At 39.2% G+C, this 15,586-nt stretch overlaps 1 protein-coding gene across 1 annotated transcript in view; it reads right to left on the bottom strand.

Annotated features, from left to right (window-relative positions):
* The window catches only part of CASKIN1 (CASK interacting protein 1), a 1,590,276-nt gene that overhangs the window by 224,102 nt on the left and 1,350,588 nt on the right, over window positions 1-15,586 (bottom strand). The window contains 1 exon segment of the mRNA XM_044089212.1: window positions 10,985-11,086. Within this exon segment, the coding sequence (XP_043945147.1) occupies window positions 10,985-11,086 (102 nt within the window).

The raw sequence follows: 15,586 nt of genomic DNA on the forward strand, positions 1-15,586 counted from the left end.
GTCATTCCCATGTCATGAGTTGGAAGTAAGACTGCTAGTTTCCACTGTGCAAAAGTGAAAGCACTATTGGAGAATCATATCTCCTCAGTCACAAAAGGTCATCTCACCTTCCTGGAGTTTAACCTTCTCCAGCAATGGAAGAGACAAATGTCCAGACTGAAGCACTGACAGCAAAGTACAGTGCTTCCACACAGACAACTGCAGCTAAAAAAAAATCAATGAAATATATAAAAATAAATATTTCTACAGGGTTGCAAATAGAGCTTAACGTAATCTTTTATTTTATTTATATTCTGTTTATGGGATATGCCTGGATGGTATCCATTTTCCACAGTGGCATAAGCTCCAAATGAAATGTGTTATAATGCAGGAATCATTTAAAACTGCCTGACAGACATCGCATTACATGTGACAAGATAGCAAGACAGCATTTTTCTACATATGTGAACAGGAATAGTAACTGACAAGGGACAGTCACACTTACAACATAATGAAACACAGCTGTCAGATATAAAGTTGAACTGTATCAACAATGTTCATCGTGTTTCACTGTTGCAGTCATTACACTTGGGCTATCCTGCTGGCAGGCTACCCACAGTCAGCCAGAGTTCCAAAGTCTAGGTCCGGCGTCAGTTGCTGTCGCCTCTTCCCTGACGTCAGTGCGCCAGGGGTATAAAAGATGCAACCAACACCATTTTCTTCAGTCTTTCTTGCCGCGCGGTGCCCAAAGCAAAAGCAGTTTGCAAGTGCCGGTCGGCCGACTACTGAGATTTTCGAAATCGAGTTTCAGAACCGAAGTCTTCAATAAAGCTAAGTACCCCCATTGGGGAAACTTTTTCTTGCTTCAGACCGATGTCAGTAAAAGTTAACAATTGTATTTCTTGTGGGAAGCAAATACCTCATAAGGACTTTCACTCTTACTGTATTCCTTGCCTAGGCCCTGACCATGATGTTACTAGTTGTCGGTTTTGTGCTAGATTCAACAAACGCACTATTAAGCGTCGGTTTGATTTTGCTTCACACTATTTTGGCCGAAGATTTAACTACATTATGCCGTTGGAACAACCGACGACTGGAATTCATAAAAAGCACAAAGACAAGGACAAGGACAGGCATCCGAGGTCCAAAACCGACGACGAAGCCTCTTCTAGGCCAGTCGCTGGTTCGCCGGTTCTCAGTGAGGTGCTTTCACAGCCCCTGACACCCACTACCTCAGAGCCACAGGCCGTATCCGACTCCCACGTGGAGACACCTAGGCCTCTGGAAACTCAAGGTATTGGGCCTTTAGAAGCTATTCCCTCAGATGGGTCTGGAGCCGCTGAGTAGGCATCGGCTTCTGAGGGTGTTTTCAGACCTTCACAGCTTACTATTAAGTCCACTGCAGCAGCCAAGGTAAAGTCAAAAACACCATTAAAGACAAGGAAACAAGTACAGCATTCTACTGGACAGTCATCCATGCCAAAGAAACAGGTGCTTAAAATGGCCGAAGATCTAATTACTTTAATCAGGGGTTCCTATCCCCCTCCTGATAAAAGGCCTAGGCAAGACACTGACTATGATTCCTATGACCAGGTTTCTATTTCCTCTGATTCCTCCTCAGATCAGGGATATTCTCTCCCTCCTTATGAGGACTCTGATGCAGAAGAATCTATACCTTCAGCCTCTCCACCTGAGGATTATTCTTTTGGGGAAACCCTGCACACCATGAGGGAGCATTTCCATTGGGAGAGCCAGGATTATTCAGAATCCAAGAAAAGACTCAGAGATTTTCTTTTATTACCTCAGCATCCCCCCTCTGCTTGATATTGTTAAAGATGTTTTCTCTGAATCCAGCCTGTCTCCTGATTCTTTACCCCCTGCACCAGTCAAGCCAGACAGGTACTACAGGGTCCCTGACTCTCATAAATTTCTTTATAAAAACTCTGCTGCTGACCCAGAAACAATTTCTCAGGGTCCCAAAGGGGTTAAGGCTTCCACTGCTAAAAATCCTGTCCCCTCTGATAGGGATTCCAGAGCTCTGGATAGATGAGGGAAAAAAGTTTACACTTCTGCTACTTTAGCTGTAAGGGCTTTAAACTGCCAGTTTCACATGCTTAAATATCAACAGTACCTCATGTCTTTGTTAAAACAGAAAATGCTTACAAACTCAGAAAATCCTGACACTAAGGAAATGCGGGATTTATTGCATGCAGCTGAACAAGTGGGAAAGCATACTCTGCAATGTGGTTTTGATTCATTAGAGACTTCTTGTAGAGCCACAGTTACAGGCTCTGTCATTCGAAGGCATGCTTTGTTGAAAGAACAAAGTTTACCTGAACATGTTAAAGTAAAATTATTGGATGCTCCACTACAGCATGACACTTTGTTTGGTGTTAAGGCAGAAGAGGTGTTAAAGAAAATGGAGGATAAAGCAAAATCAATGCAGACAGTAAAGGATTTCTTACAGGTTCAACCACCTAGGTTTAGCAGAAACTGGCCTTCAAAAAATTGGTCCTTTCTGGTGTCAGACAGGCCACAAAGAGGCAGATACAGATGCCCAAGAGGCAGATCTCAGCCCCAAGGCTCCTACAGACCTAAACAAAGGGGTGCTTCAGTCCCCAAAGGAGGAGAACACAAATCACAACGTTATAGGAAACAGTCCCAATGACTTCCCTCTACAAATGCCAAGCACTTACCTTTTGGCAGCACCCCTAGGGGGAAAGCTAGCACTTTTCTCACAAAATTGGCACATAATCACCCAGGACAAATGGGTACTGAATATTGTTTCTCAGGGTTACAGGTTCCACTTTCACACCCTTCCAAAATCAAAAGGTATGCCGGACCTGCCACAAAACCAATGGGCAGAGGCACAAAAACAAATTGCTGCTCTCATGGACATGGGAGCTATTCAAAGAGTACCACAGCAAGAACAGGGACAAGGATTTTACTCAAGACTTTTCCTAGTACCCAGAAAGGACAAAGCCTGGAGACCAATACTGGACCTGTCAATCCTAAATACTTTCCTGGATGTTCCAAAATTCAAAATGTTAACACTGCAGCAACTTCTACCCATGCTGGACCTCTAGGAGGCATACATGCATTTCCCAATCAGACAATCTTGCAGAAGATACCTCAGATTCATAGCTGGCTGAATGCATTACCAATTCTCTGCACTGCCCTTTGGTTTATCTACTGCGCCCAGGGTCTTCACAAAATGCCTGGCACCAGTAATTGCATTTTGTAGACAAAGAGGAATAAAAATATATCCCTACTTGGACGACTGCCTTATTCAAGCAGAGAGCAAGGACATTCTTCTAAAACATCTGGCGTTTGTAAAAAGATTACTAATTTGCCTAGGGTACACAGTAAATGAAAAAAAATCAAAACTAGTGCCCTCTCAAGAGATAATATTCCTGGGTGCAAGCTTAAATACATCTACCCAGATGGCTTATCTCACACCAGACAAGCAAAGGCAACTGACACATTACTTTCAAATGATGGCAACAAAGACCCAGCTCCCTGCAAGAAAAATTCTGCAGGCCCTGGGATTCATGGCATCCTGCATTCTACTAATTCCATACTGAAGACTGCATATGAGGAAACTACAATGGTATCTAAAAAGTGTTTGGACTCAACATTGCTACAGCCTGGAAACAATAATAACTCTAATTCCCTGCCTACAACAGGAGTTTTGATGGTGGTCCCAGGCCTGTCACCACAACAGCCAGGCAGACAATAACAACGGATGCATCGGATTATGCCTGGGGGGCACACATGGCAGGAAAATGTATTCAGGGCACGTGGCCCAAGGAACAAATGCATCTTCACATCAATCAAAAAGAGATGCTAGCTGTACAGAATGCCCTGACAGCTTTCAAGGACCTACTACATCCAGGACAATTATTACTAAAGATGGACAATACCACAGTTATGTGGTACATAAACAAGCAAGGGGGCACGCATTCCTACCCCCCCTGCAGGCAAGCCATGACTTTGTGGAACACAGCATTGACCTATCAAGTGCATCTGCAGGCACAATTCCTGCCAGGAACGAAAAATACACTGGCAGACGAACTAAGCAGAAATCTCATGGATCCTCATGAATGGAAACTAAATCATCAGATCTTCAGCATGATAACAAGGAAATGGGGATGCCCAGACATAGATCTTTTTGCCTTCCCTCACAACTGCCAACTACAGAAATTCTGCACAAGAACAAGCATGAAAAGTGGATGCTCTATCATTCAGCTGGAAAATTCTGACAGTTTATGCCTTCCCTTCACTGCCTCTTCTTCCCAAGGTGCTCCTAAAAGTCAGACAAGAGAGGCCAAAAATGATCCTGATTGTCCCAGACTGGCCACGCCAGCACTGGTACCCAATCCTAAAGAGCTTGTCTCAAAGCCCAGCCTGGCCTTTACCACAAATTCCTCATCTTCTGACTCAACACAACAAACAGATTCTGCACAGTCAACTCAGAACCTTAAATCTGGCTGCATGGCAGATAATATAGCCACTCAGACCACACCTCTCTCTAAAGCTGTTATGGATGTCATTTTAGAAGCCAGGAGGCCCAGCAGTAGGAAATCTTATGCAGAAAAATGGAAAAGATTATGTGCTTGAAACCAGGCACAAGGACTCGAACCACTTGTTCCAAATATACCTCAGATTTTACAATACCTAACTGAGATGCTGGACAAAGGCCTATCCTTCTCATCTATTAAGATCCATGCCTCTGCCATTTCAGCTCATTACAATACGGAACCTCCTATTTTTTCACATCCACTACTAAGGCAGTACCTCAGAGGGGCAAAAAACATAAGACCCCCAAGGAGAGCACCAATACCTACTTGGGACCTCATTTTTGTTTTAGAAAAGCTCACACTGCCTCCTTTTGAGACAGCCAGCACAGCTGATGTAAAATTCTTATTATGGAAAACTGCTCTGCTCCTAGCAATTACTTCAGCAAGAAGAGTCTCAGAGTAACAGGCATTAATGGCAGTGGAACCTTTCATCATTTTTCACCAGGACAGGGTCTCTCTAAGGACAAACCCAACATTTATGCCAAAGGTGGTTTCCAGTGTGGCTCTTAACCAAACCATTCATTTGCCAACTTTCTACCCAAATCCCCAGAATAAAGGGGAGAGACTTCTGCACGCTTTGGACATACACAGACAGCTATGATTCTACTTGGACAAAACAAAAGCTTTCAGAAAAACTGAGCAACTGTTTGTAGCTTATGCTGCAGGATCACAAGGAAAGCCTATTTCAAAGCAGACGATTTCAAAATGGATAGGACACTGCATTCGCTTCTGTTATGCACAACATGGCAAAACAGTGCCTAAGGGCATTAGGCCACATTCTACCAGAGCAGCAGCCACTTCAGCAGCCTTTCTCAGAGGAGTACCAACCAAAGACATTTTAGAAGCTGCAACCTGGAGTTCAGTGCACACTTTCACCAAGCACTACCACTTACCTCTCTACTCTAAATCCAGAGCAGGCTTTGCCACTGCAGTTCTGCAGGGCCTGGTAGCCTCTCCTAATCCTACGTAGGCCCAGCTTTGGGATTCAACCCAAGTGTAATGACTGCAACAGTGAAACACGATGAACATAGTACAGTTGTGTACCTACCATAAATGTAGATGTTCGAGTGTATTCACTGTTGCAGTCCAGGTTAACCACCCACCATCCCCCTTTTCATTGCTGGGACTTTTCTGTACTTTTCAACTCTATACAGCCTATAGATTGTTTGCTTGTAGATAAAGGAATGTTTATTTTAGTACAGGGCATGCTTTTTGGCATACTTTTTTACAGCCTTCCTATTTGGGGGCACCTGACATCTGGGGCAAGAAAAACTGAAGAAAATGGCGTCGGTTGCATCTTTTATACCCCTGGCTAACTGACGTCAGGGAAGAGGCGACAGCAACCGACGCCGGACCTAGACTTTGGAACTCTGGCCGACTGCGGGTAGCCTGCCAGCAGGATAACCCAAGTGTAATGACTGCAACAGTGAATTCACTCGAACATCTACATTTATGGTAGGTACACAACTGTACTTTTGTAAGTATACTGAGCAGACATAAGACAAAAGACTGGGGTCATATGCTAAGAATAAACAGGAACAATATATTACAGAAGTCAACGGTCTGCATTAACAGGCATGAAGAGATTACCATTAATTAAAGAAGGCCAGACATTGAGTACTGACAACTATTTAGGGTAAATCAGTGTTTTAAATCCATTTGTCTTGGAAATATGATTTGATAAGAAATGTGTGCTTCTTTAGGCAGCATTCACCTCTGGCAGGGTAGGGTAACAACTTTCATAAGTTCGCCCGACAGTGACCAAACACTGCTTCTCCAAATGTAATTCTTGCCTTAATGACTAGTTCTGTAAATATCCCTGTTTAGATTTAGGATATCTCTTAGGAGTTTGCATGCCATAACAGCACGCATAGAAGGGCAGAGTAAGTTACAGAGAAGCAGCTGAATAGGTTTAATTCTCATGCAAATCCAGTTTAGAAAGTATCAGGCAATGGTGACTGTGATGCCATTCTCTAATAGCAATCCTGTCTATCTGATTATTGCATAGGACTTGCTCTTTAGCTACTTTGGTAGGTCTCTGGTGTCAAGAATGTTCTAGAATTGTACAGCAATCCAAACTACTGGTATATGTCTTCTACGGTACTCATAACTTGAAGATCTAATATTAGTTTATTGTCAATATTAGTTTTGGGATAGTAATTTGTTCTATATTAATTGTTAATATTATATTTAAATGCTAGCTTCAGTTGAAGAGAGAAAGTATGCGTAGGATTTGTTTTTAGTGAAGGTGCACTGAAGACCCTTTTGAGCTTCATCAGTAGTGCTGCTATAGCAGGGTATGGAGGAATCATCTACATACTGAATCAGATATGTACTAGCTCAGTGCTGCCACATGTTGTTGGGGTATTCTGATTGTGGAGATGGCTGCCTGAAATGGCTGCTGGCAATTTTGGAGGTTTTTAAACAACCACAACTAGTAATGTGGATTTAAATCCACTTGACAATCTGTCAGTTAATTTATAGACAAATGAGTCAAAAACTTTAGGGAGGTCGCAAACTACCTCACCTACCCTATTCTCAGCATTCCGTGCTTTTTTAACAAATGTATACTCTGCGATAATGGTATGTTGGCCTCAGGCCCCAAGACTGCAGTGAAGCTGGGTCTCTCAAGTGTGTTCTTGAAATTACAATAATCAGGTATTTGTTTATGTACTACTTCCCTGAGTATCTTAATACTAATGAGATAGAGGCAATACTACAGGTAATATCATTAGGTGTCCGTGAATCAGTGTTTGCTTGTACAAAAGACATTTGTTTCCAGAGTTTTCTACCAGCTAAATAACATTCTGTCAAATGTATCAATAATCTACTCAAGTGAAATCTTCAGATCACTACTAAAAGTATACCTTAATGATCATAGCAATAGAATCTTTACATCTACCCCCACTTTACACATTCATAATCCCCAGTGTGTGACTGCTCATTTTAGACAGTCATAATCTCCAGGTTGTGAGTGCCCACTTTAGACAGTCATAATCCCCAATGTATGACTGCCCACTTTAGACAGTCATAATCCCCAGTGTGTGAATGCCCATTTTAGACAGTCATAATCCCCATGTGTGACTGCTCACTTTAGACAGTCATAATATCCAATGTGTGAATGCCCACTTTAAACAGTCATAATCCCCAGTGTGTGACAGCCAACTTTAGACAGTCTTAATCCCCAATGTATGACTGCCCACTTTAGACAGTCATCATCTCCAATGTGTGACTGCCCACTTTACACAGTCATAATCCCCAATATGTGACTGCCCACTTTAGACAGTCATAATCCCCAATGTATGACTGCCCGCTTTACACAGTCATAATCCCCAGTGTGTGACTGCCCACTTTAGACAGTCTTAATCCCCAATGTATGACTTCCCACTTTAGACATTCATCATCTCCAATGTGTGACTGCCCACTTTACACAGTCATAATCCCCAATATGTGACTGCCCACTTTAGACAGTCATAATCCCCAATGTATGACTGCCCACTTTAGACAGTCATAATCCCCAGTGTGTGAGTGCCCACTTTAGGCAGTCATAATCTCCAGTGTGTGACTGCCCACTTTACAGGGTCATAATCCCTAATATGTGACTGTCCACTTTAGACAGTTATAATCCCCAGTATGTGACTGCCCATTTTAGACAGTCATAATCCCCAATGTATGACTGCCCACTTTAGACAGTCATAATCCCAAGTGGGCGGTCACACACTGGGGATTATGACTGCCCACTTTAGACAGTCATAATCCCCAATGTATGACTGCCCACTTTAGACATTTAATCCCCAATGTATGACTGCCCACTTTAGACAGTCATTATCTCCAATGTGTGACTGCCAATTTTAGACAGTCATAATCCCCAATGTATGACTGCCCACTTTAGACAGTCATAATCCCCAGTGTGCAACTGCCCACTTTAGCAGCCATAATCTCTGGTGTGTGACTGCCCACTTTAGACAGTCATACTCGCCTGTGTGTGACTGCCCACTTTATATGGTCATAATCCCTAATATTTGACTGTCCACTTTAGACTGTTATATTCCCCAATGTGTGACTGCCCACTTTACAAGGTCATAATCCCCAATGTAGGACTGCCCACTTTAGACAGTCATAATCCCCAGTGTGCGATTGCCCGCTTTAGACTGCCATAATCTCTGGTGTGTGACTGCCCACTTTAGACAGTCATAAACTCCCATATGTGACTGCCCACTTTACATGGTCATAATCCCTAATATGTGACTGTGCACTGTAGACAGTTATAATCCCCAATATGTGACTGCCCACTTTACATGGTCATAATTGCCAATGTGTCATTGAAGAGTGATAAGCAAGTCCTGTATTCTGGTTATTATTTATTTATTTAAATTCCTGACAATAGCTTGTCTCTGTTTTATTTTCCTTTTTTTATTTTACTGGAACATTCACTCTTTCTGTGATAGCATGCTCTTTTCTGCCCATTGCAGTTTTGTATAGAATACTCCTTGGAGGTATTACCAGTGGTCAGTGTTCAGTTCTATTTTTGTTGTACTTCTTCAGGTTGGCAGTTTTATTGTTTAATGGCCAATTAAGTGAATAAAAGTTTATCACTCCTAGATGACAGAAAAGTGCTTGCATTTTACCTGCCTGATGGTAAATGAAGGCGTCTTAAAAAAACATAAAGAAGCATATTTCTCGAACTATCATTCAACTAATGCATTTTCAGTGAACTATCATATAAGTATGGTGCTGCTGTAGGTCCCCTTTGTCCTACTAGCATTGCCCTTTCCCTCTGCCATGAAATCTTGGTCACTATGCTACTCATAACTAATGGCCTTTGCTATTCCCTAGGCTTCCCTGCTCCTGACAGACCTCACTTGAGTTATCACAAGCTCTGTCATAAGTATATATGTGTTGTTATGTTATTGATAAATCTTTGGAACACTGGCATAATGGCTAATGTTGCTGCCTGACAGTCCTCCATACTCCTGGTCAGTTCTCAGCCAAGGTGTCCTCTGTGTGCTTTCTGCGTATCCTCCCTGTATCACTTGGGTTTCTGCCAGGTGCTCCAGTTTCCTCCTACCTCAGAAAGACTTATTGTAGGTAAAATGGTGATCCTCTAAATTGCCTGTCAATTTGCTCATTCTGTGTGTGAGTGTGACTGCTGTTCACTTGTGACCCTGTATTGGATAAGGTGGATTATTCAGAGAAAGAGTGACTGAATGAATGTTGCCACTGTATGACAGCACACTTCTCAAGCCACACTATCCTGTTTAGATTATCCCTTTTAAGTCACCTTGAATTTCAGTAACAAACCAGTTTTAGTTGCATATCTTTAAAATCTTCACATCTCAACTAATGTCCTAAAGTTCACTCGACATTTTAAAATCCTACTAGAAAAAGTGGATTACGGTTTGCAACATGTGCTCTGCTCTGTACAAACAACATGAGTTACTTTTAAATATTGTTGCCGTTTATGAGTTTATAGTCTCAAATATACTAACAGCAGACTTTTTCTTACTAGACATCAGTGAAATAGACTGGGTAGAGTAGTGGGGGCTCTCAGTAGGGTGACCGGGAGTCAGATGTGACTTGTAAGACAGCAAGAAATCAGAAGAGTATTGTGGTCATTTTCACTACCTGAAATGTTAAATGCTGTGAAATTTTCACTTTTTTAATATTTAGTATTATAAACTTTTGTTTAAATTTGTTTCAGCTTTTTGTAGCTGCACCCTGTTTTAAGGCTGCTTGTATACTCATTTGTAAGTTGGACAAGGAAGGGATTTAATATACAGTCTAGTTACACTGTAGTTATGTGTTTCTGTTTCTTTAATAAATTGTAGCTTTTTATATTTGTTGCCAGTGTTATTGCTTGATATTCAGTGCATTTTCTGTGTCATAGCTGTCTACTTGTAGTCATGAGTGAAAATAAGTTCTGAACAGAACACTTACCTGGTAAGGTAACTCATAAGTGGTTTTATTGAGATGTATTTATAAATTTTTCCTGGGATGAATGAACACACAGCTAAAAGATATCAACCCAGATATTAAATAATTCAGTCACAGGGACTACATGTGCACAACAGTGTTGATTCTATTTTTCTTATGGTATCTGATTGACAAAACATTTCTATCACAGTAATCCACGTTACAACAACTAGTGAAGCACAAACACAAACATGCTGCACGGTATACACCTAATGGAATTGCATTTTCAGTTATTGCACTCTTCAGCTGCCATGATAGAAATGATTATATTGCTGTAACCGTGGAAACAAATACACATAAACAAAGACTGCAAAACAATGCAAACAAACAGATAAAATAAGGAAAATCAAAGCAAACCAGACAAATATAACCAGCTCAGGCAGGAAAAGTAAGTAAATGAGCTACAGAATGGTGATGTTTTGTGGAGACTAATAACTGGGAGTAAGCCTTACTGGTTTGTATTCAGGAAGCCATTCCGGAATATTCAGACTGTTTATCTCAGAAGTGATCTTCTTCCTGTGTCCAGGTTTTGTAACGCCGATCGCTGTGAGATCCTAGCAGAAAGAGTACTAGCCATTAACACGCCTGGAAAAAATGCATGTCTTCTGAAAAAGGCTGAAGGCAGCACGGATCCTTTTTTTAAACAATCATTTGCCATTTTACGCCAAAACAGTGACTAAAGAGAAAAATGAGATACCTTAGAATATTTCCCTGTCTGGGAAAGAGTGACATATTAGACCTACGGTTGTGGCCCATAAATTTTGACGCAATCCTTCTCTTATCTCAGCCTACTTGTTTGCCTTCTTGTACATGTAGTCCTCAAGCAGGACCCTTTCTCATCTAATAAATATTAACAGAAGTAGTGCACTAACATTTTCATTAGTAAACTAATCTTTTTTAGTCCACTCTGGACAACATACCTGTACAATGGATGCTACCATCACCTGTTCTACAAAATATGAATGTTCCTCTGATTTCAGTCTCTTGGGAGTAAATACGAGTTAACTGATTTCAAATAACAGATTATTCAGTTATTCCTGTATTAGGCCATCTACAAACTTCTACTTCCAAAGTCAATAAACAAATATCTACCATAACTGTAATCCTTTCCTGACTACACATACAGTTGATTAATTTCCTTCATATCTGACCTAGTGAACAGATAAATGGTATGTGGGCCTCATTTTTCCATATTAACTTACAGCATGTGCTCACACTTTTAGATTACAACAAAAACTAATGTTATTTATAACAACCTCCAAGATTTTACCAAAACTTCCAGTTACTTTGCAAGCACAATGCCTCATACTGCCCTTTAAAGGATTGCGGTCAGTTCCACCGGCCCATCTTAGAACTGGAACACTGGCTTTAATGCATCATTTTGAGGCAAAGCATGTTGGTTTACTTATTATTTGCTGTATAGTGGCAGATAGCAGATAATTAATTCAAATTTCTTACAAAATAATAAAAAAAAAAATATGTCAGTGCAGGTAACAAAACTTCCTTGCAGCTGACATGATAGCAGTATGGAAACATAGGAGATTCTACTATACTTGGCAAAACTTTACCCTCTCTGAATAGCTGCTGTTTCTTTTTCTTGTTGTTGTTGTTTGCTTGCTTTTCCATATGAATTAAAAGCATTTCTCTGTGACTTTACAGAGTCCCAAATTGACAGTGATACTACCACATAAAAGCCTGCAGCTTATATAAAACAACACACAACCGCTACATCAGTGCCATCTATACAATGGACTGCAAAAAGCTATGAGCTGTGAGCTGAGGTCTTCAACTACATCTTCAAATGAGATATGCAAAGTTTGTTTTTATAATTAGTTAAAGTACTAAACACGATTTGGCTAATTTTAAATTAATTGCTTATCGCTTGTTTGCTTACAATTTACATTTGTTGTGGTAGAGCAATTTGTTTACAGCTGTTACAAGCTGCTGATTCAGAGTTCAGATTTTAAGTGTTTTGAGGACTAAATAACTGTTCATCAGTTCAATTCACATATATGTAGACATTACATATTCAGTTCCCACATATGTAGACATTACATATTCAGTTCCCACATATATGTAGACATTACATATTCAGTTCCCACATATATGTAGACATTACATATTCAGTTCCCACATATGTAGACATTACGTACTGAATTTCTAAATTGAAAGCAGCATTCTTTTCTTGTAGTTATTAGTTTGGTATTTGTTAAAACAGGATTTCATTTATATGTGTCTACATTTTCTTGTACATGTTAGAATAGGTCTTTATATTAACCTATATTTTGTTTGTAGCTTCTGTGAGATACATATGTGTATGTATGTATATATATATATATATATATATATATATATATATATATATATATATATATATATATATATATATATATCTATATCTATCTATATATATATATATATAAATATCTATATATCTATATATATATATATATATATATAAATATCTATATATATATATATATATATATATATATAAATATATAAATATCTATATATCTATATATATATATATAATATAAACATCTATATATCTATATCTATATATATATATATATATATATATATATATATATATCTATAAACTCCCTAATGTTAACCTCTGTTTTGTTGACATGCATTGGTCTACAAAACAGATGCTCAACAGGTGTGTGAAATCGACCCTCCCCATGGTTAGGGAAAATGCTGTTTACCCAGGAAATGTATGATTTCATAGTAAGTATATATATAATTAGTATTGCATTTAGGGGGTACAAAGGGACACGCCCCCCTCCCCTGCAACAACGACAACAAAAAAGCATGTTTTAAAACTTGCTTGCTCTGAGGTTATTCCTAAGACCAAGCGCAAAACTGTGTCAACATTTTTTGGTGATGTTAATGTGCTGACGTTAGAGAAGTAAATGTTTGATTGATTTGATTGTTTTAGTTAAATGTGCATGTGTGTGTGTGTGTATACATATATATATATAAATATATATATATATATATATATATATATATATAAATATATATATATATATATATATATATATATATTTATATATGTATATTAATATATATATATGTGTGTGTGTGTGTGTGTGTGTATGTGGGTACATATGTACAGCTACATCTCTGTCACTTTTTTATATTTTTATAAGTATGCATGTATACATATGTATTTATAATGCATGTGTATATATATATATATATATATATATATATATATTTATATATATATATATATATATATATATATATTTATATACATACACACACACAGACACAGAGGGAGAGATCAAACTAGGCAGAATAAATACTTAAGTAGAACGCAGGAAATTAATATTTAACACAAACTACCAAATATCTGACAGAAAAATAAATCAAGGCACAGTATTTGTGTGTTCTAAGTGAGGTGCTCCAGATAATATTTTCCACAGATTTACATGTGTCTAATTAGCTGGTAAAGAGTTAACACCTTACCTACGGTGTGAACGTTTAAACACAAAAATAAGGCTCTTTCTTGCCTTAATGGAAAAATATGATTGACATAAGCAAATTTAGAACAATAGATACACACACACACACACACACACACACACACACACACACACACACACACACACACACACACACACACACACACACACACACACTAACAGATACAAAATATGGTAACTTCTTTCATTGGTCACTTTGGAACTAAAGAAGTGAAACCAAGTATGGGACATAAATACCAATCAATGTGGAAAATATATTTTTAAAGTAGAGAAGAGAAAACATGAGGTTTCCTGAGGAAGGAGAACAGTAACAAACAGAAGGATTGACAGGGAGATGTGTTGGTGTGTATGAAGGAGGTCAGTGCCACAGACAGCATATCTCAAAAAATTCTTAAGTCTAATGACGGTAAAAAAGAACCTAATGAGGGTATTGTCAGCTAGTCTCAAAGAAATCTTAAACTGGTGCAAGGAAAATGTTGCAAGGCAGCAACAATAACTGATCCAGATAACAATAAACCTGCTAGTCTTATCTCTGTAATTAGAAACAAATGTAGATCTCCAAGATGAATTCCAGTACAAGTTCTAAAAGATCATTATCTTTCTTATTGAATTTTATAGTTCTATGACTGAGTGACTCTGAGAGCAAGCAGTGTAAACCCACCATCAATAGTGTACCCTAGACTTAACAAAGCTTGCATTTTTAGTTCCCAGGAATGGATAACTTGCAACATAGGACATATGGGGGAATGGATAGTCAAATGGATCAAGGGATGTTTAAAGGGAGGGAAGTAGAAGGAGGTAGTGAAAGATGGCTATTAAGAGACAAAGCAAAGGCTGGTGAAATTCTGCATGGGTTCTTCATGGCAGTAGCATAGCTAGAATGGGGTGAGAAGAGCAACTGTCCCAGGCACAAAGTGTTGGGGCACTCACAGTTACCCTTTCTGATCTCTCTTTAATACAATACCAGCTTTTAAAAGCTGGTATTGTATTTGTGGTCAAAACTGAGCACTGTAGAGCTCTGTGTATGGTCTAAACTGTAGTAAGCTGCTTGCTACATTGTAGCAAGCAGTTTACTACAGTTCAAAAGTAATATACTGTAACAACTGTTTGCTATATTTGTAATAAACAGTTCGCTACAGTTTAAAAGAAGACATTATTTATTTAATTTTAAGAAAATAAGTTGAAGAAGGGTTGCGGGGAGAGCACAGGAATAAGACCTGAATTGCTGAAGCAGGAGGGAGGGGGCAGTGCTGTGCATCTGGCCACATGGTTGGTGTGCCAATAGATAGAATGTCCATTTTTTTTTGCTCTTCAATAGAAGAGCTGTGGCAGAAGATCTAAATGTAATAAGCTGATTCCTTTTTTTTTGCTCTTTACTTGAAGAATTGCAGGGGTGGGGCGCTGCTTTACAGTACCGGGCCAGTGTGCTGGTTGAACCACTATGCTTCGTTTTCCTGGCTCTACTATTCATTGGGATATCCATGCTGGATATCCTCAGAAGTACACAGAGTATGATCAACCAGTGACACTACAATTAGATGAGAAGACATCATATAG

The sequence above is a fragment of the Protopterus annectens genome, chromosome 12.part0, assembly GCF_019279795.1.
Source record: "Protopterus annectens isolate FY-2018-M chromosome 12.part0, PAN1.0, whole genome shotgun sequence".
Lineage (NCBI taxonomy): Eukaryota > Metazoa > Chordata > Ceratodontiformes > Protopteridae > Protopterus > Protopterus annectens.